This window comes from Sipha flava, unplaced genomic scaffold (genome assembly GCF_003268045.1).
Source record: "Sipha flava isolate LNK unplaced genomic scaffold, YSA_version1 38_pilon_pilon, whole genome shotgun sequence".
Lineage (NCBI taxonomy): Eukaryota > Metazoa > Arthropoda > Insecta > Hemiptera > Aphididae > Sipha > Sipha flava.
The window spans coordinates 658026-684770 of NW_020273099.1; the positions used below are offsets into that span (position 1 = coordinate 658026).

At 28.1% G+C, this 26745-nt stretch overlaps 6 protein-coding genes across 10 annotated transcripts; 5 read left to right on the top strand and 1 right to left on the bottom strand.

The window, feature by feature from the left end:
• Window positions 1-143: 143 nt before the first annotated feature.
• On the top strand, window positions 144-8252 carry LOC112688297 (protein brunelleschi). 4 transcript variants are annotated; one of them, XM_025561425.1, is made up of 20 exons: window positions 144-185; window positions 241-367; window positions 444-635; window positions 700-980; window positions 1048-1264; window positions 1965-2079; window positions 2141-2276; window positions 3436-3576; window positions 3637-4106; window positions 4165-4390; window positions 4449-4750; window positions 4814-5040; window positions 5500-5614; window positions 5677-5746; window positions 6141-6283; window positions 6342-6498; window positions 6566-6758; window positions 6816-7060; window positions 7125-7223; window positions 8148-8252. In XM_025561425.1, the coding sequence occupies exons 2-20, from the start codon at window positions 247-249 to the stop codon at window positions 8208-8210; spliced, it is 3513 nt and encodes a 1170-aa protein (XP_025417210.1). In that variant the 5' UTR covers window positions 144-185; window positions 241-246; the 3' UTR covers window positions 8211-8252. The 4 variants fall into 4 exon arrangements, with proteins under 4 accessions (XP_025417210.1, XP_025417212.1, XP_025417213.1 ...); XM_025561427.1 differs by having other exon boundaries at window positions 7125-7280; window positions 8148-8233; XM_025561428.1 differs by lacking the exon at window positions 8148-8252 and adding an exon at window positions 7703-7719 and having other exon boundaries at window positions 7125-7280.
• Window positions 8253-9144: 892 nt separating this feature from the next.
• Window positions 9145-9711, top strand: LOC112688363 (histone-lysine N-methyltransferase SETMAR-like). Its single transcript, XM_025561529.1, has one exon. It carries the CDS (start codon window positions 9145-9147, stop codon window positions 9709-9711), a length of 567 nt encoding a protein of 188 aa, XP_025417314.1.
• A 711-nt stretch (window positions 9712-10422) lies between these two features.
• LOC112688364 lies at window positions 10423-17288 on the top strand. The gene is made up of 5 exons (XM_025561530.1): window positions 10423-10516; window positions 12295-12305; window positions 12869-13021; window positions 13593-13793; window positions 17159-17288. The coding sequence occupies exons 1-5, from the start codon at window positions 10423-10425 to the stop codon at window positions 17246-17248; spliced, it is 549 nt and encodes a 182-aa protein (XP_025417315.1). The 3' UTR covers window positions 17249-17288.
• Window positions 17289-20806: 3518 nt separating this feature from the next.
• LOC112688279 (ubiquitin-like protein 4A) lies at window positions 20807-23324 on the top strand. The gene is made up of 3 exons (XM_025561393.1): window positions 20807-21103; window positions 22788-22893; window positions 22983-23324. The coding sequence occupies exons 1-3, from the start codon at window positions 21056-21058 to the stop codon at window positions 23249-23251; spliced, it is 423 nt and encodes a 140-aa protein (XP_025417178.1). The 5' UTR covers window positions 20807-21055; the 3' UTR covers window positions 23252-23324.
• LOC112688278 (presenilin homolog) lies at window positions 21100-22456 on the top strand. Its single transcript, XM_025561392.1, has one exon. The coding sequence runs from the start codon at window positions 21227-21229 to the stop codon at window positions 22394-22396; it is 1170 nt and encodes a 389-aa protein (XP_025417177.1). The 5' UTR covers window positions 21100-21226; the 3' UTR covers window positions 22397-22456.
• A 75-nt stretch (window positions 23325-23399) lies between the features above and the next one.
• LOC112688280 (methionine aminopeptidase 2) lies at window positions 23400-26425 on the bottom strand. Of its 2 annotated transcripts, XM_025561395.1 has the most exons (9): window positions 26332-26425; window positions 25990-26215; window positions 25709-25921; window positions 24754-24896; window positions 24448-24685; window positions 24294-24388; window positions 24084-24225; window positions 23720-24025; window positions 23400-23648 (listed from the first exon to the last, which is right to left on the bottom strand). In XM_025561395.1, exons 2-9 carry the CDS (start codon window positions 26138-26140, stop codon window positions 23527-23529), a joined length of 1410 nt encoding a protein of 469 aa, XP_025417180.1. In that variant the 5' UTR covers window positions 26141-26215; window positions 26332-26425; the 3' UTR covers window positions 23400-23526. The 2 variants fall into 2 exon arrangements, with proteins under 2 accessions (XP_025417180.1, XP_025417179.1); XM_025561394.1 differs by lacking the exon at window positions 26332-26425 and having other exon boundaries at window positions 25990-26280.
• Between the last annotated feature and the right edge of the window lie 320 nt (window positions 26426-26745).

Here is a 26745-nt window from a genome sequence, read left to right on the forward strand (position 1 = left end):
CCTATTAAGAGTAGTACTAAAATGAATTTTTTAGATTGTCACTACTATTGTTTTCGTTTTTCTTAAGAAATAAATTGATTATGCATTATTTATGTCTTAAACTATATTAAATTTGTTGTTTAAATTAATTTGTATAGTACTTACTGGTTACAATTTTTTTAATTTAAAAGTAGATTCAAAACTAGGTTAGTGTTACTATTAAAAATTGTATCAATATTATTTTTACTTAATCATTTTCAGGAATCAATGCGATCATCAGTTAGTGCCATTCTGTCGACTCCAACACAAGACCCAAACATGTCTCACCCAGACTATGAAATGACTGTTTATGATCATGGTACTCTACTCATATTGGTGAAACACCTGGGTAAATATTACATGTGTTTTTTATACTCTATGAAATTCTACTTATATTTTATTTATTATTTTTTTATTGTTATAAGGTGAAGAATTATCATCAAAAAACTTCAATCGTTTATTTGAACGTATTAGTCGTATCAATCAATTACGCGTTGTGGATGGAACCGGTACAGAACGGTGTGTTCAAGCTAGATATATTAAAGACTATCCAGTTGGTAATAATGACTGGGGTGATTTTCAAACTCACAGACGTCTATTAGGTCTTATTACTATTTGTAAGTGTTATTTTTATCAAATATTTATATATATATTATTTTTTTTTATATTTAATTTTTTTAGCCAAATGTAAGCTTCAAATTGAGCTAAATGAAATATGTAGATTACATGAGACTTTAAAAGTTAAGTATCAGAGTACCTTATTTGATTCGCGGTGTATTATATTTGGTGTAAATGCTTCAAATTGTCCAGAACTAAGTACACCATCAAATTTTAAATCAAGAGATGTATATTATGCTAGTGAAGGTGATCCTAATCCTTCAATTGAAATGCATTTAAACGAATTTTTATCGTCTTTGTTTTGGGTATTAGATGCTAAGCGTCTGGAAAAATCAAAAGAAAAAGTATGGATAAAGTTAATAGATATTTTCATTGTTACTGCTAAAAAAAATAATAAAAATTGTTTTTTAGTTGGATAAAGCTACCTTGCTAATTGCTCCATTTGAAAAACGTAATATAATTGGTTTGGATATGGAGTCCAGAGCAAATAAAAAACGATGCATGGGACGTATAACTAAACATTTGGCTGACCTGAACTTACAAACTGGTTTTTTACATGATGCTCTTAATTTTTACCAAACTGCCATAGATACACTTCGATCTTGTAATGATTGGCTTTGGTTAGGAGGTAATCTATTATTTATTTCAAAATCTAAAGTTAATTTAACATGTGCCATTTGAAGTACTACCTCACGGTATTAGTGCTAATTTGGTATGCACTCTACCGGTTTTGGTGTTTTACACTTGGTCTATATTCAGTACCCAGATATTGGATTGCAATTACTGTATATGTGTTATCTGTCTTGGTTTTATGTAATATGTTGGATATTTCTTTCAACTGTTAATAATGTTGATAATCTCTAATTATCTGCAAATAGAGGAGTCCACATTCATAACAGCGAGAGGTCATGGATGTGAAAATTAAAATATTGAAGAAAATGAGGGGTGTTCTTCATAATCATTTGCAGTCCCATCTTCATCACTATTGCTGGCAACTTTACCATCAATATGGTCTAGACTTTTTTCTCGCCATGTTAGACATTGAAATTGTGAATAGAAATCGTTTTTGATAAAACTCAGACACATTTCGGTAAAACAAAAACGAAATCATAAATAATATAAAAAAATATAAAAAATATAAATATAAAATAAAAACCAGTCAAAACAATCTATATAAATTGTGGAGCACATACCGAATCAGAAACTTGTCAGGAGAGTGCATACCAAATTAGCAGCACGGTATTTACAAGTTTCAAATGTATAGTGGGTTTAAAAAAAAAAACAAAGTGATTATAAAAAATAGATAAACAATATTGTTTTATTCAAAGGTTGTTTGGAAGGATTATGTGCAACATCTTTGATGATATTAGAACCTCAAAATCAATTAACTAAATCTAACTTTCAAAGAAATGCTTCACTTCAAGAACGTCATTCAAGATTCAAGTATCTATTTTTTTATTTATTGAAATATTAATCAATATTATTATGGGAAATGAATTTTTAGATTCAGACCCATATCTACTAATTCTGGATTTGCATCATTAGATGATAATGCCATTAGATCAACAATGCCTCAGAATTTGCTTAATATTGATGATATTTATAAAAATTATGGAGAAGGTCTTAAGCATTATAGTAAGGTAAATTAAAAAAAAAAAAAAATTCTGAAATTATTTTACATATTAATAAGCAAGGCTCGAACTTTAAGCATTTGCATATATGTTAAGAAAGTGCATATAGAAATTGTAGTTCAATACAAATTTGATCTTTATACGCAGATTTCAAACATAAACATTTTTATTGCATAATTTTGCATATTTCGTTATTTTTTATAGGAATTAGTATATTTTAGGTTTTAGAACTATTATATGCATATTTCATAGATTTAACAAAACAATTTTTTTTCTCACAAATTTATAGTTCAATAAAAAATATTAGATATATGACAACCAAAATTCTACATTTTATATTATTTGAAGAAATTAATTCATTAATAGCTATTTTATTTTTACTCCTATTGCACTTAACAATGAAATTATAATATCTATTGTACTGAGAAATCATAATAGTGATCGTCGAAGAATTAATTTTTATCAAAATATACCATAGCATTATCATAATACCATAATATAAAATAGTCTTTATTAGTATTTATACATTTATACTCAAGATAATTAAAGTTTGATAAAGATTGTTTATTTTGTCTTACAGGAAGACACAATAATACACAAGTGTTCAGTATTCAATTTTATATTTATTATTTTTCCCATGTGACCAGTTTATGTAAATTGTATTTTATTCAATAAACTGCATGTTTTACAAATTTTACTGAATTTTATACCGCATATTATGATGTTTTTTAACGCATATGTATACACATATTTAAGTACTTTTTAGCGCATAAAGTTCTGAGCCTTTATAATAAATTAATTTAAGTTTTAAATTTTAATATAAAATTTACATAATTAATTGTACTTAATCTGTGTGATTAGAGATTTTATAGTGACATATATATAAAGACATGCATAGTCTACATTTAATAAAGAGCTTGATATTATTTTTTCATTTTCTATATAAAATGTAACTATTAATCTTTATATTATTATAAATTTAACTAAAAATGTATTTGGGTATTTGGTTAAATAGTAAGTTAATTATTTATTTTTAAATTATAGAACATGGAAATATGTTATTCAAATTTAAAACATTTTGTAAAAATATTAAGTTTTGTTCAAATTGCTTTATGTTCATTAAAGTATTTTGGTGTATTAATTTTTGATGTATTTGTTTATATTCTAGTATATAAATGCTGGAGTTATTTTAACTGAAGGAAGTCTGAAAGCTGCTCGAATAGCAGTTGTTCATCATCATTTTATACATGTTCATTATTTTTTACAAAATGTATTGCCTATAAACTTAACTTTGACTGACGAGGAAAAAGTAATAGCCTATTCATTTTTCATATTATTTTTTTTACATACATTTTAAATTAATGTTTAGATACAACGCCTAATGAAATTGGCTGAATTATATTCAGAAATTGGTTTTCATCGAAAAGCATCTTTTTTTCGATGGTTGGCTTCTAAACGATATGTTTCTGCTAGTAATCCACACACGTCCTGGGAACAATGCTATCAGCTATTACTGCAAATGTTGCCGGGACATAAATTATCTTTGGATCCAAATGACTATGTACCAGGAGGTCAAATTGGATGGCCTGAATTACAACGGCAAGTAGTTAATGAAATAGTATTAGCTGCAAAGAGAGTTGGAAATGCTAGTTTAGCTACTAGGCATTGTACATTTTTACTACAAACTATGTGGTGGATGATGGAAAAAATAGAGAGAAGTGCTTATGCGACTCAATTGTCTGTATTGTCAGCCCAGTGTGAAGGATCTCCTGTTCCTCTTGTTTTAGATAATGGACTTGTAATACCACCAGCAAATCTTTTAAATATTCCACAACCTGAGTAAGCAAACACATTTTAGATTAAAAAATGAACTTCATTGTATTTTGCTTCATTTTAGGAATTTTTCTGTTCAAAATTTGAAAATGCACTTGAGACCACATAAATTGGTAAAAGTCAAGGAAGATTTTGGTCCATTTTTATTTACACCATTAAAGTTTGGATCCATGGAAAAGAATAAAATAAAAAGTAATAAAATGGAATATGTTTGGGTTATAAATGAACCATGTGAAGTTATACTTGAACTTAGTAATCCATTGAACTTTGAATTAGAAGTAACAAACATTGTAAGTATTTTATTTTATCTTTTAATTGAAATATGAAGTTAAATAGTATATTTTTTAGCTTCTATTAACTAGTGGTGCTGTTTTTGAAAGTATTCCATATTCTATTAACTTACCACCTGAAAGTTGTTATCAGAATGTAGTGTTAACTGGTATACCTAAAGAAGTTGGTGAAATTGAAATAAATGGATATTCAACCCATACATTAGGAGTTAAATCTAATTGTCGTCTTAAAAATATTCCCAGTGTACCACAATCTACATACAATGTTCAAGTTATTCCTTCAATGCCTTCTATTGAAGCATTAATTTTAGACTCAAAAAATGAAAATATTTCTTCAATTACATTATTTGCTGGTGAAAGGTATGTAAGAATTTTATAAATCATATAATTTGTATTGTATAATTATTGTTTTTTAATATTTAGTATGGATTATAAACTAAAAATAACAAATGTAGGCTCAATTCCAATCAATCTATTAGAAGTATCAATTGAGTCAACTATTGAACAATCATTAAAAAATAGCATCATTCAAGTTGACCAAGAAAATATTCAAGATTATTTACCAATTTTTCCTAATTCAGAAATTGTATTGAATGTTCATTTAACTGGAGCATTAAATTTTCTTTCCAACAATCAATATCCACTTGCAGGTTACTGAAATTATTTAAAATTAAAACATTTCTATGTTTATCATTTAAAGTGTAATGCATTGTTGTTGAGTGGCATATTTACTAATTTTTGTAACTATCAAACGATAATGTAAAAAATAGTACTTCCTTCCTTTTCTATTCTTTTTTATTTATTACATGTTAGTTTTATTTTATTTTAACTATTTTATGTGTTAAACTCTATTATTTTGTAACATTTTTTATGAATCAAAAATTTTTTTTGGATATTTTTTTATTATATCATCAATAACTTCATCAACATACACTTTAATATTTCTAAAAATGATCATTATAGCAAAAAAAAAATCAAGAGGCTGATCAGCTTATGTAAATATGCCACTAAAGTTAATACTTAATTTATTATTAACCTGGGTTATATTCCCCGGGTCACTTAATTATAACTATAAATTAGTATTCAATATTATTTTTTAATTTCTATAGAATTTAATAGTTTGAAAAGTAGTTTAACTACATCAGGTCCAAGTTCATATCCATCATTACCTAGTCCTAGACAAAAAAATGAAAGATTTTCTCCAATGACTGCTTCTTCATTTAGGTAAGCTTATATTGTGTTTTTAAATATTTTTATATACTAATTCATTATTAAAAAAATTTTAGATCAGGGGAAAGTAGCTTGAACTCAAATTGTTCCAGATATAGAAGCCCAACTGATATTACTTCTTTAAAAGTATTACTTCGTATTTAAATTATTTTAGTCTATTTATTTATTTATTTATTAATGAATTTAGATGACTATAAAATAATATATATATATATATATATATATATATATATACGTAAACGTATAGATCTAACTTTCATTTGGATTAAATGTGTTACTTTTTGTTTATTTGACATAAAGATCAAATTATAATTATATTTTATTCATTTATTTTTTAAACATTATAGACAATTTAGGCCCTTTTCTGTTAATACCAAATTCTTTCATTCCTCTATTATGTGTATGGTTCATGTCCACGTGCCAATCTGGTCAATCATGGTCTTTGCAAAGATTATATTTTTATGTACATCATTTATAGTTATATAAAATATTAACTAATAGTATAATTGTTTTACCTTAGATTATTGAGTTTAATGTTAAAGTAAAATATGCTGGTGGTGAAGGTATGGCTGCTGGTTATTGCAGAATAATTTCATGTTTATTATCTGTAAATATTTTCAATTCTGTGCTAATAACTGGATGGGATGTCCTACAAGCAGAAACGTATGTTTTTTTTTTCATTATTTTAATTGTTTATATAACTTAAGCTATTATATTTTAGAGGTTCTCAATTTTATTTGGTACTTGATATTGTTAATGTTACTAACCAAGAAATGGAACTTAAATATGCTACAAATAAAAGTATATTAATGGAGGAAAAAGAATCTTACCGAATTCCAGTACCCGTTGAAAGATTTTTAATTCATAGTTTAGAACAGGTTTGATGAATTTATTTTATAAACAATAAATAATTATTTGTAAAATATAATTAAAAGTAAATTTTAGGTTAGTAATGGTGAAGAAGGTCAAGCTGAGATGGTATCACAATGTAATAAACATATAGCTGAACAAGTTCTATTAAAGTGGTCCGTTAACTTATGTGATGACTTGCCTCCCAGATGGGGTGTTGCAAAATTGCATGGTCTCACGTTGTGTCCTCAGATGTTAGATATTGTTTGCACGTCACCTATTTACTGGGGTAATATATTTAAGTAAATTATTCTTTAATAAATCTATAAATGTTTTAATTTATTAGAGATTAATTTAAACGAAGAAAAAATCGTCAGTGAGTGTGATGAAAAACCATCATCAGAAACATCTCAATTTCCTGTTGGTCAGCAATTAAAGTTTCAAATTTGGGTGCATAATTCTTTAATGTCTCCTTTGGATGATGTAACTCTGGAATTGAATTTTTACCAAGACTATCTAAATGGAACTATAAACAATCAATTAGGAAATAGATTAGCTACTACAGGGTCAACTAAGACACATAAAGCTAGAGTAAGTAGATAAACTATAATTTATTTGACATTAGTTGTGTACTCAAATTGTATATTTTTTCTAGGTGAATGAACAAGATAGGTTATATCATGAATGTGGAGTAGTATTTTTTTATCCAGGTCAATATAAGTTGAATTTACAATGTCAAACATTAAAGCAACATGTATGGAAATTAATACCTCCATTACAGTTAGATATCACATCTGAATAAATATTAATAGTAAATACTTATTCATATTTTATACTTAAGAAATAAGTCTTAAGTTTTTTCAAATAAGTTTAAATAAATAGGTTATTATTACTATTATAGTAGTTTAAAAATCCTTATGAATTCAAGAAGTGTCATTACTTTATATTGTATTAAAAATTATTTTGCATTAAAAAAAAAAAAAATCCTTTTTTCAAGCACTGCTGTTTCAACTCAAAAATTACATTCATGGATGCAGTATTAATAAATAAAAATTTAGTATCACAGTATTCCAAATAAAAGTTTTGTTTAATAATATTTTCTTAAATATTTTACAGCAATATTTTTAAAATAGGTATTGATATTAAAATATAACAATTAATTATATGTATTAATTCTCTTTTGTTAATTTTCTCATATTTTGAAGTTCATGAAATTTTCTATTTGTTTTTCAGAAGTATTATTATACAGGCATTAAAGTAAATGCTTTTACTAATTATTTTTGTCAATTATTCAATTATTTATAAATATTAGTAATAATTAATAATTATTTAAAATATATATACAGTCGAGTTGCAATAACTCGAAGTTGAAGGGAGATGTAAATTTACTTCGAGATATGTAATATTTGAGATATCTAATTAATTTATATGGGAAGAATTTTCTAGAGGAATAAAACACAATTCGAGTTGTCAAGTTTTTCGAGTTATCGAGGTTTGAGTTATATATATATAAGTACTCTAAATTAAAACTATATTCATTTTTTTTATTTATTCTAATTATTGTATATATATATTGGACATTTATTTAGAACTAATTTATACATAGTTTAATATTTGACACCATGTAAACCGTTCAAAGCGGGTTTTAATTTTATAATTCTTTGTTATTTGTTTCTAGATCCTGAATAATGTTAGCATAAAAAGAATATCAGTATATTATATGAAGGCAAATAAAAAATAACATTATTTTTAAGAGCTTTTCAAACATTTTGTATGTATTTAAATGCAGACAAATATCTATCACTCATAAATATGTATAATGTATTATTTGTATACCCCATATAGGATATATATATATATATAATATTTCGTAAATGATTCTAGAATAAATTAATGGTAAGTTGATTAAAATGTTTGACTTAAGTGGATAGAAATTACTAGTGTATTAAATCTCAATGATGCCTTCTTGATAAAAGTAATCTATGTTCCAAGAATTATATACATAAATATTTATAATACATAGTAAGTTTTAAGTAAATTTTGTTATTGTTAAATAATATATGTTATTATATTGTATAAGTTTTATTTATTGTGTTCAAATTTAATTTATTTTCCATTTTAAAATTTAATATTTTTTATTTAATAATTATATATTATTACAATTGTTATATCATGTAATATACTATTTTATATTTAAAATCAAATTCTCATTTTCAGTGTTGGATCCTTAGTGTAGTTAAAAGTGTACATTATACGATTCATTTTACTTTGTTTTTTTTTCATTATAGGTAAATATTTAATTTCTTTAGGTTATTAAATTATTAAGAAATCTATTTATTATAAAAGTTAGGACATTACTTCAGAAAACAATTTTACTTAAATATACTCTTATTACATAAAAAAATAATAATAACTAAAATAAACAAGATACCTGATTGCAATTGGTAAATTAAATTACCTTCAGACTACAGTGAGTATATTTCATATTTCTTTTTACTAATTATGGATTGGTACGAGGCTTGTCCCAAAAGTAAGGTCTCCAATTTTCTAGCGGCCAGTGAAAATTTTATTTTTAAAAGTTGGTACCACTGATATAACCATTAACTTCTTATCTGTCTATGAAAGTTTGAACTAGATGAATCGGACGTTTAGTACCTTCGTAACACGTGAATGAGATGATTGTGTTAACCTCGTCAGCGTCCGCCTCCTTATCTGTCCATGCTCAATGTGAGCTTCGTACGATAATCCGTTTTTTTCATTCGCGTGGCGAGACGCCTGCGGCCATCCATCGACAACTTTGTACCTCTTATGGATCGACGTCTATGTCAATTAAAAATGTGAGGAAGTGGTACAGAGAATTTTCAAATGGGAGGACGAATATCCATGATAAAGCCAGAAGTGGAAGGCCATCTGTTTCAGACAATCTCCAAGAACAAGTTGAGTCTGAACTTCGTGAAGATCGACGAGTGACTGTTCGAGAACTTGAAGAAATGTTGCAGATACCCAAGTCCTCGATTCACAGAATCATAAGTGATTTGGGATACCGAAAGTGTAGTGCAAGATGGTTGCCAAAGATGCTTACAGAGGATCACAAACGCCAACGCATCGAAAGTTCCTGCGAGGTTTTGGAGCTGTACGCTGAAGAAGGAGCTGAACAGGGACCACCATTAATTCGGCATCGTATTGTGAAACGCTTGAAAAATTGCGTAAAGCCATTAAAAACCGACGACCTGGAATGCTAACGAAGGGAGTGCGTCTTTTGCACGATAACGCTCGACCTCACGTGGCACGCAACACAAAAGCGCTTTTGGATAAGTTTGGTTGGGACATTCTCCCGCACCCCCCCCCCTCCCTACAGCCCAGACCATGCCCCATCAGACTATCACTTATTCACCAACCTAAAGAAGCATTTGGGAGGGAAAAGGCTGAATTCAGACGAAGAAGTGAAGACTGTAGTGCAGGGACGCCCGGATGGGGGGGGGGCCATTGCCCCCCCTGAGATTTTCGCGTCCCTTACAAAATTGGAAGTTATTTTACATAAAGCTGATCTTGGGTATTCAGTGATTATTCGACAATCCTTGTATCTAACAAGTATCTAACATTTTTTTTTAATCAACAAATGATGATTTAATTAATTTATTTGCTTCAAACAAAAGGAGATTGTCATTACTTTTTGAATAAAATAATAAAATATGATGCGAATTCAATCAAATAAAGTTGTTTTTTGGTTAAACTTTATTATATTTTTTTCTTATAAATATTAAAACTAATAACTAATAATGTAATTTTATATAAACTTAAATGAGTTTTGATTTTTAAAAAATTATTAATGATAGTAATACAAAATATGAGTAGATGAAATATGTAGCAGTAAATCTTCCTATAAGTATTTAGGTACTTACAATTTTTTTGCCCACCTGAGCTACATTTCTGTGGGCGTCCCTGCTGTAGTGATGGAGTACTTGGAAAAAGAAGTAGACGGAGAGTTCTATGACGCTGGCATACAAAAGCTTCCAGATCGACTACAAAAATGTCTCGATATGAACGGTTATTATGTCGAAAAATAGTGTATGAGTAGTATAATATGACCATGTAAACATTTTTTAATAAAGCACTTTTTCGATTTTTTATATTAATGGAGACCTTACTTTTGGGACAAGCCTCGTAATAATTATGGATTACATCTATTTTAAACCAAAAATTATAAAATAAAAATGAAAATAAAAATCGATTTAAATATCAAATTTTAGTTATAAAATAACGCTTCTTGGTATGAGTTGGTTTTAATTTCAGTACCTTAATTTTAATTTTAGTATCTTGACGATTAAATTAAAATATGCTATCCAATATGTTATATGACACAACACCAGACGTCAGCTCTGTTATAGAACGTGACAAATCCGTATCCATATTTTACTATAGTGTTGTAGTGCAATGATGAATGCATAAGCCAGTTAACTAGTTAGTAAGTCTATGGATATGTGTATAGAATAACATAATAAATCATAAAACTGTTGTAAATCGGTGAATCGTGAATAGAAATCCATACTGTCATCAAGTCTTGCGAAATTGTGACCTCTATGGTATAATATAAATCGTTTTATGAATAATTGACTAATACTGCCTCATCATTTTTGTAAAGACAGTTTTCTTACGCTGTAGTCTGTGCTGATCCTCAAATAAATTGTGTTCACCTCTACAACCACCTCTAACTAAGAATAATTTCAAAATGAACGAAGAAATGGTAGTATCACTATATCTAATATTTTTTATTATAAAATTATACAATTTTAGAACCTTTACGACTTATACCTAATTAAATATTATTGTAGGTATCTAATACCCTCGTAATTCGTATATTAGTGAATTATTACTTATTTATGATTTTATGGTTGAATTTACCTGTCAAGGGTTGATAATATAAATCAATGTTATAAATATGTACTTACCCAGACATATATATTGTCATTTTTTTTTTTTCATATTATTAATATTCTATTTTAATTATTAATGTATTCCAACTACACAATAACATTAGCGTCACGCAACGATGGTTTAGGAGGTAGTTGTTACTTATGTAGTTATTACAGAGGCGTATTTTAGGGAGGGCGATCGCCCCCTCCTTGAATCCGTATTTAAGGAATCGATTATACGAGCATGTGAGATACACATTTCAAATTTTTTTAATGTGGATCATTTTATAATGAAATCAAATCACGTGTGGCTGTGAATGCTGCATTAGGCTTTTTGTCGGGTCCATACTTAGTGAAAAATCAAATATAACACAAGCGTAACTTTCAAAACACAGACAGGTATTAAAAAATAACTACACAAAAGTTGATTCTAAGTAGTTTCGACATTAGATTAAAAAAAAAAAAAAACCACAAATATTAAGGATTCACCCGATTTAAATATTACCAAAATTTGACTTTGTAAATGTTGAGCCTGAATAAACGAAAAAAACTGAGCCCCTCCCTATAAGTAAGTCTAAATACGCTCCTGAGTTATTATTCACTAATCACTATAAATATAACTTATATAAGTATAATATATTAATATTTAAATATTATAGTGCATAATTATTGTAGTGATGAAAATTATCAGATGCACGATTCATATTTCAATTATAAAAAGTTGAACCTGTATATGTACGTTGATTTGTATTAAAAGCGTCTAGATTTATGTACAAATGCATACTTCTCTATACAAACGTTCAACCTACAATCAGAGGTGTTCCCATTAATTTTTTTGAGAGTATACTAAGTCATCGAATTCAAAAATATAAAAATTTAATACAATAAAAATATTTTTCATACGGTTTATAGGAGCAAAGCCGGTGAGTGTGTCAATAATATGAAACAATTTGAAATCAGATTTTATAAATATCCTCTTTACATTACCTCGTCAATCTATACAAATATTAAAAAAATTAGCTAAATACATTGGTAAAAAACATTTTCTACAAATGTTTTCATCAATGTAGGCATATATGTAGTACACCCTATGGGAACACTCCTGCCTACAATATATTTTTTGTTTTTTTTTTATCGCATTATTTCTGGGAAAATGCATCTATTACTCATAATCGGTGCCGAAACCCTCCGAACGGAGAGGAGCAAGTGAGTATGCTCCAAATGCTCTTCGTATAAGATCGCTTTTAAGTTTATAAAAAATAAAAAAAAGTCATGAGCATTAGATACTCATATTTTCCTTACATAATGGTGTTGCTTTCTTATTAGCCCCGGGCATCAAATTTCTTAGATTCGGCACTGCACGTAATAATAAGGGTTGAATATATTAGAAATATTAGGAAAATAATTAATTACTGACTGTACTTATAACATATTTTTATACGTCTTTCACAATGAATGTATCATTTTAATTATAAAATTTTCGCAGGCCTACCCGTCATCCCATATGACTCCCGAGCAACTCCAAAACCTTTTGCCATACAAGAAGTCTGAAGACTCGATACATTTTAGCTTACCAAATAATTTTGTTCCTGGGTCTATAGCTTTCGCTAACTTTCCTGTTAGACCAAACATGCGTAAAGTAAAAGAAAAGTGTATTTAAAATTATTGTAAATTATAATATTAGTAATAATATTAATATAATACGAATATTTATTCAAAATATGTTATATTTTACTCGTACACGAGTGTATTATAAAAGCTATGTCATACTTGCGATATTGGACGTAGCTGAGATTTGAATTAGGAGGAGGGGGTAAAAACATAAAGGGATTAGTGTTAAACTCGTAATTCAAATAATCTACAGATACATAAAACGTCAAAATGATTACACGTGTAGATAACATTTGGTCTCACTAAACTATTTTTAGACTTATATCTTATTTAATTTTTGATTTTAATGTATAACTTACACGTTTGGTATAAACAAATAGAATCCAGTTTGAGGTGCAGGAGGGGGGGGCAAGTGCCCCTCTGCCCCACCCTCGCTACGCCCATGCTTGCAATAGTATAATCATCATAATCATGTAGAAATCGACCAAAAGCCTAATAGACTATTATACGCAAAAATATTAAATTTTATATGAATAATATATTTATTTTAAATTATTCAAGCAATTCTCTAATTTTTACTTTGTGTTTTATAAAAATAGTATACGATTAAACCGTACAGTAGAAAAGTTAGCCTCCCGTCCAACTGGTTTCAAAGCGAAGCAAAAAGGATTTACGTGAAAAAAACAATGAATTTATACCACTGGACACAGCCTGAATTACCCACAGAAACTGTTCGAAAATTGGTTTCGAACAGTTGGGATAACATGCCCGAAGAGGAAAAACAAGTATACGAAAAACAGGTAAATAATAAGAACATATAAGAATGATAATTGGTTAATGCTTTAACTAACCTATCGGGTATCGGCTATCACACATTCATTTCAAAAAATAACATCGACAACAGAGGCCATTAGTTACAAACAGGATATGAGTTTATGTGATTAAATACAATGATAAGTTATATAATTAGGTTTCTTGTTTTTTAAAATTAATATCTGGGTTTTTTCATGATTGGGTCCAAATGCGGTGTTTAGATTGTAGGATATCTTATGTTCAGCACGTTCTAGATTGAACTTTAAACAGTGGGCTGTTAAGTATTAACGGTTATCGTAGTTCCACAAGTTTGATAAGTGAGGGGATCCTCTCTGGGCATCAGAAAAACCAGGGACTAAAATTGTGTGCAGTATGACACACTTTGTGCAATTCGAAATGTTAAGTGTGTAGTACGAAATTTAAATGCCTGTTGTAATTCTATTCTTTATACTCGCCTATTATAGTAGGTATTTGATTTTAATTTTACATTTTTTTTATTAAATTATTTTACATATTTTTAAAATTTCAAGATGAACGAGTATCATTAGCAAAATCGAAAATACTAACTGTTTTAACCGTATTACTCATTACTGTTAACGTTTGAAAAGGGTGTATGACAAAATCCTTAAGTGTGCAGTACGAAAAAGTATATATTTTAGTCTCTGAGAAAAACGTATGTGATTCTGGTGTGCCCGATGCAGAGTCTGTTAAACACAGTTTCCTCTTTCCGGTTGAACTTTGGGTTTGACCAATGGAAGATGTATTAAGTATTGATAGCGGTCGTACTGATGAAATATATATTAAAAAGATTATTGTTAATTTCGAATAGCTAAAATTAGGAAGAAAATATTTTTTTGAAACTTAGATATTATATAATATGTCATAGATGTAATATATAACAATAATAATAATAATTTTTATATTTTATTGTGAATCATGTTTGTAGAATTAATAATGATATTTATATATTTTAAATATTAAATTATTTATTTTACCTAACTATATAATTTATTCTACAAGTGTTTTTATTAATAAAATATACTCAATATAAATTTGTGATCCTGTTTACTACATTCAAGCTCTACACAAGATTGTTTTAATGAGAAAATTGTGTATTGGTTCTGAATCACGAAATCTACTTATTTTTGGTAATTAAAAGTTGATAAATATTCTAATATGTATACTTATATAAAATTTAAAAATGTAATATAATGAAGTTACTCTTTCCAGCGAACTAAAAAAGTTTACCGGAGCAGCGCAAAAAATATTATAAGCGTTAGAAAATTATATTTCGATGAAATCTAGTGTTTCTGCGATAAAATCCAAAATCATTAAAAATTTACACCACCTATAAAGAAAATCTATATAAATATTTAGTGAACATTTCAAGTTCAATTTTAAGTTATTACTTTTAGAATTACATTTAAAAAGAAAAATCGAAGTCGGCACTCAGTAAATATTGCCTTTTTTTTTTGTAATTTTTCATTACTTTTCCGCAATTATTGGGAAAATTTAAGAAATTCAAAAAATGACTTCTTTAGTCTCCAATGAACCAACTAGACAACATTTGCTATCGAAAACCAACCCTAATGAATTTAGAACGAAGAAAAAAGTTTTATTTAAATTTTATAAAACGCACCGAGCAACGCGCTGTGGGATTAGATAAACGAGCTGCGCGTGTTGCAGTGCGATATAAAGACGAACTTCACACGTCGTGGGATCTCATCAGAAATATAACTATAAGAATAGTCATAAGATAACAAAAAAATTATTTGAATTCATATATAGCCATGCAGTGGCGCCCACAGGTTTTCCATGTACCAGTGCAGTTATAATTATACGCCCATCATATTTATTTTAGTCCACATCCATACGACCATATTTGTTTGATTGAAATACTTTTTTTTCCAAATGCATTTTCAAATACATGTTTATCTTAAATAAATTTAAAAATATTGCAACTTCCTGTACAACATTTTTTGATAGTGGTTTGAATTTAAAATTTTACAAAAAAAATCTTCACCGGTTAGTATTGCTCAGGGCAGTTTTTCAATTACAATTACTTATTGATTATTAAACAGTTCAAAGATAATACTACAACATACATAATTGTTTTGATCAGTGATTTAATTTAAGGCATTGGATATGTGCTGACTTGGTTTAAAACATTTATCTATTATTTCATCATAATTTATTTCTATATAGTATTTACATAACATTAAGATAATAGCATATCAATTTTGAAGCGGCTTCCTGAGCCCTGATCCAAACTGCAAACACAATCAACATTATTATAGTTATCTATATTAGTTATTATACATTTATGTTTGTTTGCATATTTGGCACTGTCAACTCTTTACGTTGTATTCAACTATTTAAAGAACCAGATAAATAGTCTGTTATTCATTTATAGTATATACTTCAGCGACCAGAATGGGGCCCATCAAATGTATGTAGGCCCCGGGACCCACGAAAAATCAGTGCAATTGCATCACTTGGTAATCTACGTGGGCGCCACTGTAGCTATGGTAGGTACTAACTAAACGGTATTCTATACAAAACTATTAGCATTTAATAGTTGATAATAAACTGATAATGACGATGTATAGAGTGTTTCAAAAAGAAAGCAGGATTTAAATCTGCTATTAATTTATTTATTTTAAAAAAACATAATAAATATATCATTCTCTTCAAGAGAAGTTAAGGTTTAACAGTGAAAGACAATATTGGACATATGTTCCTCCCTACTAGCCCTACAGGCGGTTATTCTTTCCATAAAATTTACCATCACTGGATAACACATTGCCCCCGTCAAGTTCATTTAAACACCACGAATTTCTTGCTTCAGTTTCAAGACATTTCGAAGTTTGTTCTAGTAAACATTCGACATTCGGACCCTTTTTCTGTTTTTTTTTTATGCAATTTTTTAATAAGAATTAAGGCAAGAGATAACATTTAAAAATCGTTGTATTTTTAATCGAAATATGTGCATAACTAAAATTACAGATAAATAAAAAATTATTTTGAAAATTATACTTAATTTTTATTTTTTCTATCTGTTAATTCGATCCTCCACAGACTGGTTAATGTTTAAAAAACAATAATAACGAATAAACGACTTTTAGACAAAATAGCAATAGATTTTATTATTTTATATTTTTATTATTTAAATTAATAATAATTGTTGTACAAATTATTAAGAATTAGAGTTTTTTATACGTATAAATAAAATTGTATGATCTTTATTTTCATAACTTCTATAACTAATCCACACCGATGGAAAAAGTTTTATAATGAATTGTAGTGCTTATACACTTTCTGTATTTAGTAAATAAAATAGTTTTTGTTACAGGCGAACGGAGAGAATGGACCGTTGATGGTTCATCCACATTTGTCACTTATGTACCAGTACGGACAGCTGGGAAAGTTGATCAAACAATGAAAGGATCGTCGTGAAGGAGTCTTATTTATTATTGATAATACTTGTTGACGTCTCTGCAATTTTCTATAAAATATATTATATATTTTTTTTTTTTTTTTTTGATTGATTTGATTTATTCACAAGTACATGAGTGATGGAGCGAATAGTTAAAAGTATGACACAGCCTACTCTTAAACGCACATCGGTAGCCGTTGTATTAAAAATATGATTATTGTCTAACATAAATATCTTTATTCTTCAAGTTTCTAGATACTCGTACTTCTACTCGTAGTGGAGCATTCTTAGAATTGAATTGTTGAATTTTTTTTAGAGGAGTTTGGAATTTTTATTTATTTTTTAGATATACCTATTTAAAAACAATAGCATGTGGGTTTGTATAGATTTAGTACAAGTGTAAATATTTTAATTTTTACTAGCATTCATAATACTTGCAATATTATCTCCAGCTGTAGTAAAATAATTGTTGAAATAATTTGCGATAGTATTATGATTGATTATTTTGTTTACTTATTATTTATTGAATATTTGAATTTATTTGTTTATTTTTTTGGTTTAGAAATTCATTTATAATTTTCTAAATAGCCTTAGTGGTACCATCACATTTAAAAACTTTTTATAGAAGTAAATATTTTTCGAATATTTAATTATTTTAGTTAAGATATTTCTATATATTAAAAAAATGTGTTGAAGATTAATTTTAAAAAGCTGTAGATTTAATTTATTAAACATCTTATCTCTATTTCGAATTGACTTTATAAGACCTGCAGTAATCCAATTTTGTATTTTTATTTTTTTTTTACCTTTGATAAAGAAATAGGTTTTGTAAAATTAGAAAATTTAACTGTCGCATCTAAAATTTCAAAAACGGCATTTGTAGCAGTATTAATATTATCTAAATTTAAAATGCTAGACTTGGTTTTATTTTTTTAAATTGTTTTTAGTTAATTAATATTAGTATATACATTCGTTTTAGTATTCATTTCTGTGTATTTGTTTACTATAGTTTTTATATTTAAAAAAAGGTCATGGGGGATCTATCCCCCCCCCCGTTTGACTGCCACTGACACGATTTAAAATCATACGAGCTTAGAATATTACGATAATTAACAGAATTGATATCTAATTTTTTTCTCAGCTATTTTCTTGGGGGGAGGGGATAGAACTTCACACGGTTTTCATGACGTGAAAAGAGTACGAACACTTTATTCTTATACGTCCCGTGTGGTGGCTAGCAATTCGATATTTACGTAGGTTCGATTCTATAGAGCTAAATTCGTCGGTAACCAGCTATCTTTGAGAAAACACTCAATTCATATTTGAAGCCGTACGATAGCTGAAGATTCGGCAGTCGAATCGCGAGGTTAGAACTGTTCGTTTGTTTTTTGAAATATGGTATTATCTGGAAGTGTGAGATTTTGGAGAGTGTGGGACTACTGTCTGTGGTATACTTGGACGTGGATTTGAGAGGTTTTGAAGTAAACAGATTGAAGGAACGATTTGAAAACGGGCTAGTCGGTCTAAGTCTTTAGATCAGTGTTTCTCAACCGGTGTGTCGCCGGGTAACTCTAAATGTGTTGCGTGAAGTACTAATATTAAATAACACAAAATGTACTAACATTATTGGCATTTATTACAAAAATTAAAAATTATTAGATATAATTTCTATGATGAACAAAAATAGATTATCAGCTATTGACATTAAATCAATTTTATCATTATTCTAATTCTAATTGATAAACGTTGGCTTTGATAAGGCACAAGAAGCTATTTTTTGTATTGCCCAATTGGTAGCTCAAAAAAAAAGAAATCTTATTTAATTGCCAAGAGTCTTATTAATGGATAACTTTTCATCACTGGAATTTTAAAATGTTTGATTGGGTGAGGAATCCATTTAATCCTAGTTTAGAAACCTCAAATATTTAATTAAAAGGGAAAGAAGAACTTGCAGAATTAATAAATGATCGCACTGTTTAAATGAAGTTTGATGAGCGAATTTTGAATTTACACAAAAAAAGAATATCCGAGATTAACAAAATTGGCACATTCCGTGTTATTGCCATTTTCAACGTCATATTTATGCGAGATAGCTTTTTCTACATTGAACGAAATTAAAAACAAAAAAAAAAAAGATGAATTAATGTCGAAGAAGAGTTAAAAGTAGTCTTGTCGAAGATTTTGCCACGTACTGATACATTATGTAAGAAATATCAGTCACAAATTTCTCATTAAAATGCTGTTTTATGTTATATTTTTCTTTGTTATTTTTGAGTTTACATTATCAATTAATAATAAATATTTAATATTATCCATGATTCCTATTTTTATTATTGTGTGTAACAAAGTATGAAATATTTTAATAGTGTGTCGCCATAATACAAAGGTTGAGAAACTCTGATTTAGATGATAACATTTCGTCTCGTTTATCGGTTCGATGTACATGCATACATGTGTGTTAAGACTATATGCGTGTTTCGGGCACACATTCGATGACCGTGTCCGAAGCAAAAGAACTTTTGTCAATGAACTAATCATGATTTACCTCGTCTTAAGTGTATGAATAACGAAACAAATATCCTTATATGTGTAAACGTCCATCGCTCTTGAAATGTGATAAAAAACGTGTTCGTGGTTTATTCTTGTCATTCGTCATACGATTTCATTGTGAAAGGAAACAAGCAAGTAGCCTGGTATGCGATTTTCAAACGAGCAAACTGATAAGTGTATAGGGTAAGACGTATGTTATTCGTGATATATAATACTTGAAACACGACCATTTAATTTTCGTTAAGTTTAGTAAAGTAATTAAGTTTCGTAAAGTGGCCTTAATTTCAGAGGAACACGTTAGAAATCAGTTTTTTATATTGGTTGACTCCAAATAGTTGGGAAAAAGGGGAAGAAAAAAAAGATGAAAGAGAGATAAGAAGACAAAATATGTGCTTGAGCTCCGCATAGGATAATATTTTGAACAAAATGGTTTTTTAAATATTACTCTGATTCAATGTTTTTAAAAGGACTTTATTCTTGAATGCACTTTTATGCATTCACGTTCATATTTCGTGAACGACACGCGAATGTAACTTGCTTTTTTCAAATAGAACGTAAACCTGAACGACGTTTACATTTTAAATTAATTTGAACAATTTTCGGGGCGTTTAAATTTATTTAAAATTTTAAAAATATATTTATAAATAATAAATATTGATTATAATATGTTTAAGTATAGATTATAAACATAATATAAGATATACTTAATACATTTGTAAAGATCCCATTTATTTAAAATACTGGTAAGTAATTCATAAGTATAAAATAAAAAAAATTAATGTGTTCATTTTTCATAGAACTTAAACGTGAATGAGTTCAAATTTGAAGTGAAAGTTCCGAACACTACTCTGATTATCAAAAGTGTGTGAAAATAATATTATTAGATACAATATTATCAACACTTGTCGATTTTAATACAAATATTTGAATTTCCCGCCATTTATTGAAATCATTTAACTCATACAACCTCCTTGTTAAGTATTATAATCGATTAAATTTGTCTATGAACAGCGACCTGCGTTAGCAGTGTATAGACTGTTCACGAAGTAGTATGTAATTTTTTAATTTTTTATTCAATATCAATAATTTTTCAATGCCCATTATTCAATTTCCTAATAATTAATTTGACATTTTGATCGAGCTCCTCTTCAACCTATTTTCAATCAAACAACTATTACGATACGACAATGGTTTGAGATCAACGAATATCAAGAATCAATTTTAAAGTTTAAATGAAGTGATTCTCGCACACATTCAGTAACAATGAAAATCAACATCAAAATACTTAACGGACAGGAAAGTTCATTCGATGTGAGTATGGGCGCTTTTTAACAATACATTATTTTGTTACGCTGTAGAGAGAGTGCAAACACTGTTATATTTGTGTTTTGATTTGGGTTTGCATTTTGATCTCCTCTTATTGGTATTTTATTGATGCACGAGAACGTCAATTCGCCAACTCGTAGAGAAACAGTACCATTGATGGCAGCTCCAAGGGAAACATCGCGTCGCGACTCTTTAACAGCCCAAGAAGAAGAAACTCTCAAGTATGGTGCAGAACATGTTATTAAACTTTTCGTTCCTGTATCTATGTGCATGTTGGTCGTAGTTGCTACAATCAATTCAGTATCATTCTACAATGTTAAAGATATATATTTGGTGTATACACCATTTCATGAGACCAGTCCTGAGCCTTCTTCAAAAGTACTGAGTGCTGTAGCCAACTCATTGATTTTGATGTTTGTTGTTATTATAATGACAGTAGTTCTGATAGCATTATACAAATATCGGTGTTATAAATTGATACATGGATGGCTTATTATGTCGTCATTGCTGCTCTTGTCCATGTTCACTTGTCTTTACATTGAAGAAATTTTACATACTTATAATATTCCTATGGACTATATAACTTTTTTTTTAATAATATGGAATATCGGTGTGCTAGGAATGGTATGTATTCATTGGAAAGGTCCATTGCGACTTCAACAATCCTACTTAATATTTATTGCTGCACTTATGGCACTTGTGTTCATAAAATATATGCCTGAATGGACCACATGGGTTGTGCTGTTTGTTATTTCTATTTGGGATTTGATTGCTGTCCTTACTCCTCGAGGACCATTACGTATACTTGTTGAATTGGCTGAAGAACGTAACGAACAAATATTTCCTGCGCTAATTTATTCATCGACAGTTGTATACATGATAAATCGTTCAGATAGTATTGACAGTACTACAGATAGTCAAAATGGATTTACTAGAACATGGGTTGAAGAGCATCAACAGCATCAGCCTGAAGAAGTTAGAGTTAATAGACTATTAGATGATGACGACAAAGGCGTAAAACTTGGATTGGGAGATTTCATATTCTACAGTGTGTTAGTGGGTAAAGCATCATCTTATGGAGACTGGAATACCACATTAGCATGCTTTGTAGCAATTCTTATTGGATTATGTTTGACACTATTATTATTGGCTATATTCCGAAGAGCACTACCTGCTTTACCAATATCAATTACTTTTGGACTTGTGTTTTACTTTGCGACTCGAGGACTAGTCAAACCATTTGCAGATATGCTAGCTTCTCAACAAGTTTTTATATGATTATAACTCAATAATTTTTATTATATTTTACAATTTATCTCCTAATTAAAATATGTAATATATACTGTCCACTAAATGCTATTTTTTATTATTTTTACATTGTTTATTAAGAATGGAATTTAAAATAAATGATTAATTACTAAAAAATTATTTTTGTATATAATATTTTATGAGATTGACCTTATACAACCAAATTATTCCTAATATTACACAATTATACTGAGTTATTTTTAAGCTTATTATTTACGGTAGAATAGAAAGATGTGAACAGAGTTAAAATATTATTTAAGATCAATTTTAAATTTATAAAATTTTAAATATCAATTATCTACTAGTTCTGTGATTCAGTTAATTTTTTCATAGCATTATAATGCAAACAATTCATTTTTAGGTTCCTAATGAGATGACAGTAGCAGAGCTAAAAAATCATGTATTCGAAGCATTTAAGGTTCCTGTTAAAGATCAAAGGTTATTACTTACCGGCCGTCCTTTATGTGGTAATTATCTGATTACTTTTTAGCAGTACATATCAGTTTACCATTTTTTAGTAAATATTAATATGTATATTTTTATTTACTATTTATAGATGAAAAATCTTTAGTTGATTACCCACAAATAAAAGATGGTACCAGATTGAATTTAGTTGTAAAACAACAGACATTAATTAAAACCGATGATTTAGAAGAAATGATCACTAAACATGTACAAGAACACTATAGTACCGAAGATACAGTAAAGGTATTGAAAGAATTCATGAAGGAGTTTGACCGTTCTCTTACACAGTTCAGTTTAGATGACTATGAACGTATGGCAGAATCATTGTTAACCAATGATGAGCAACAAAAGAATCAGTGATAAATTGTTAAATTATATATAAAAAAAAGATATGAGGATAATAAATTAAGCAATGCCTATTTTTTATTCATAATTTTATGTTAGCATAATTTATTATTGTAGTTCAGAATTTTTTTTATATAGGATTTTAAAATATACGATAAATTAATTATTTAATCATTTATTGACCATCAAAAAGTTAACATTTCAAAAATAACATCAATGTTGATTTTAATTGTTGTATTATTGGCTCCATACACTTATGTTATGACAGACTTGTAATTACTTTATCAAAGCTAATAATCATCTCCTTTGCTAATAATTTCCTTGCATGTTGGTCTAAGTACAATGGTATGCTCAAACTGCGCTGTGTAGCAGCCTTTAATATCACATAATGGGGGATAAGCGTCTAGAATTCCTGTGTATAAATAAAAAATATAAATAGTTAAAACAAAAAGCATTATATTTTAACATTAAATGGAAATTTACCTTTGTCACATAAGTCTTTTAATGCCATTTGATATTTAGTAGCTCCTATTCTATCAAGCCAACGTTTACAGAATGCCAGAGTACCAAAGTTTTTATTGACTGTACCAAGTAACTTTTGTGATGCTTGAAGGCGAAGTGGTACATATGGTGCATCAAAGTTTTTCATATAATGTGAAGTGTCCATATCATCACGTACAATTCCACGACCAGTGGAGCCGAATGTTTCAATAGCATAAAACTCGTTTTCTTCCATCATAGTAGCTTCGCCACCTTTAACAATTGGCACTGTTTTACCTGCATGTATCCCTAAACAAGAAAAACAATTTTATAAATTAAAAAACTAATACAATAATTAAGTATTTACTGTATGCATCAATAGAATGTCCATTGAGATTTCGGATTGATTTTACAGGAAATGTTTTGCCATCAAGCTCTACTTCATAAGACTCCATCACTTCTTGAATGGCTTCACCAACTTCACAAAGCTTAGCATCAATACCAGCAGCCTAATAATTTAATTATAACCAAATCATTACTTTCATCTGCCCAATTAATACTCATTAATTTAATTTACTTTTATTCCAGTATCAGTAGCATTTCTTACAGCTTCAACAAGCTTATCATATTTAGGATTAAAAGTCAAAGTAAATGCACAATCAATAATACGGCCTAAAATTAAATTGAAATTTAGTATCTATTAAATATTGAAAGAAAAAAAATAATACTACCATTTACGTGCGTGCCAAAATCAATTTTAGTAACATCATCGTATAATAACACTGTAGGATCACCCGCATTAGGAGTATAATGCGCTGCACAGTTATTTCTTGAACATCCTGTTGGGAAGGCTAAACCAGCTTTAAGGCCATCTTCTCCAATCAAAGCTCTTGAACATCGTTCTAACTCTTCACAGATTTGTATCATGGTCATACCTGGTTTTACCCAGTTTTGAATATGTTTACGTACCTTATATGACATTAATGTTTATTTTAAAAATTATTGAATTAAAAAAAAAACTATAAATTTTATGTTACTTGTCTATGAGCCTCAGCTGCTCTTCGGGCATCATTGTAATCATCATATCTAGAACGTTCTATTGCACGTTTTTCTTCACTTGTTATTCGTAGTTTACCCATACGACCATCATATTCAACTTCTTGACCAACAGGATACTCACCTGAAATAAAAAATTGTCAGTAAAAAATCCAAACATAACTTAAATTTAATAAAAAATGAAGTTGTAATAATAATTTGAAATATTTCTGGTAAACATTTTGTTTATAATAATTGATACATTTTAACAAATGGTTAGAATTAAATAGAATTTAAGGTTTGGAATAAAAAATTGTATTATGAATAGCAACAATCAAAATTTTTTTCTTTATATTTACCAAATGACTAACTAATTTATATAACTTTAATTTATAAATATAATTTACAAAATATTTTTTGTGCACTTTGTAGCGTTAACATGGATTAATCTTATCTTTATTTGTTAATGATTGGATGGCTAACATCACACCACCAGCTAATAAATGTAATAATAATAACATTTGCTGTATAGGATGATTATTAACAAATATAATATAAAAAGAATTATAAAATATATATAGGAGTATATTATATTTATTATATAATATATTATATTATTATTATCAAAACTATTTTGTTAAATTTAATATTATTCATAAAAATGTTTATAAATAGAGAAAGTTAATTTATAAGATTTCATTCAATTTATTTATTATATAACTTTTTAATTAAAATTGTACTTGCCTTAAATAAAAGTAATGTATTCAAAGAGGTTTACTATTTTTTATAAGTAGAAAAATATTTGTACATTAAAACAAAAAAAAAGCTACTATTCATAACAAAATATTAATATATAAAATAAATATATTATTAATTAATTAATAAATAGTATTTTGAAAAATTTAGAGATCCATCCAAAAGTAAGATAAAATTTTTTTTTTTTAATTAAATTAATACTTGTTGGGAAAAGTTCATGTATCGGCACAGATGGAGGATCCGTTTGCATTTTTTCTTTTGTCTCGAGTTCTATTTCTTTGACTTCCTTCTTCTTTGCACGGCGTCTAGGTTTTTTTTTATCACCTTCGACATCGCCGTCCATGTTAATTTTAGTTACACCACTTGTTACTTCTTCTTCTGCTTCAACTTTTTCATTTGTATCATTTTCATCAGCTGAAAATACACATGGCATTAAACATTTAGTTGAATCGTAATATACAAAACTATATTAAAGTACTTACTATTCATTTGTGTCTTCTTCTTTCTTCGCTTTCTCCTCTTTTTTGTAACAGTTGAGTCATCTTCAACATCTTCAACATCTTGTTCTTCGTCGACAATTTCTTCATTTTTTTTCGATTCGTTGGACTTGCTAACGTCCTGTACTACAGACATCGTGTTGGACCGGGGTATACACAACAATTTGCGTTTAATATCGGTTTTTACTAAATATCGCGGTTCGGAACAAAACTGAACAGAACAAATAAACGTTAAATCACTTAATATCTATCAGAATATCGGATAGACTGATTTCAAATTACAATTAGAAAATTGTAGAATTTGATAAAACATTGAGGTTATTTTACCGGTTATCAGTTGGAAAACATCATCGCGGATTGCAACATTTCTTTCTAGTAATAGTATCAATAACAGTAACTTATTTTCTCTGTTAATTTTATGCATATATATATATATATATATATATATGATTTTATGTGTAACAATAACAGTTCATAACAGTTACGGAAATTGATAACAAGTTGCTATCGCTTGTTGATTAGCGTAAGGCATGATTATTTGTGACTAATGAAGAGTAAACTAGTGATGGGCACTATCGAATAGTATTCGATAGTAAGCATGAACTATTGAATATTATAGTCGAATATGATTTTGTATGATATATAATTCAGAAGTCATAAATTATCGAATAATTGAATAATTTGAAATTACCGAATAGCCCGAATAGTTTAGAATAATTTGAACTATTGAATAATATTGAA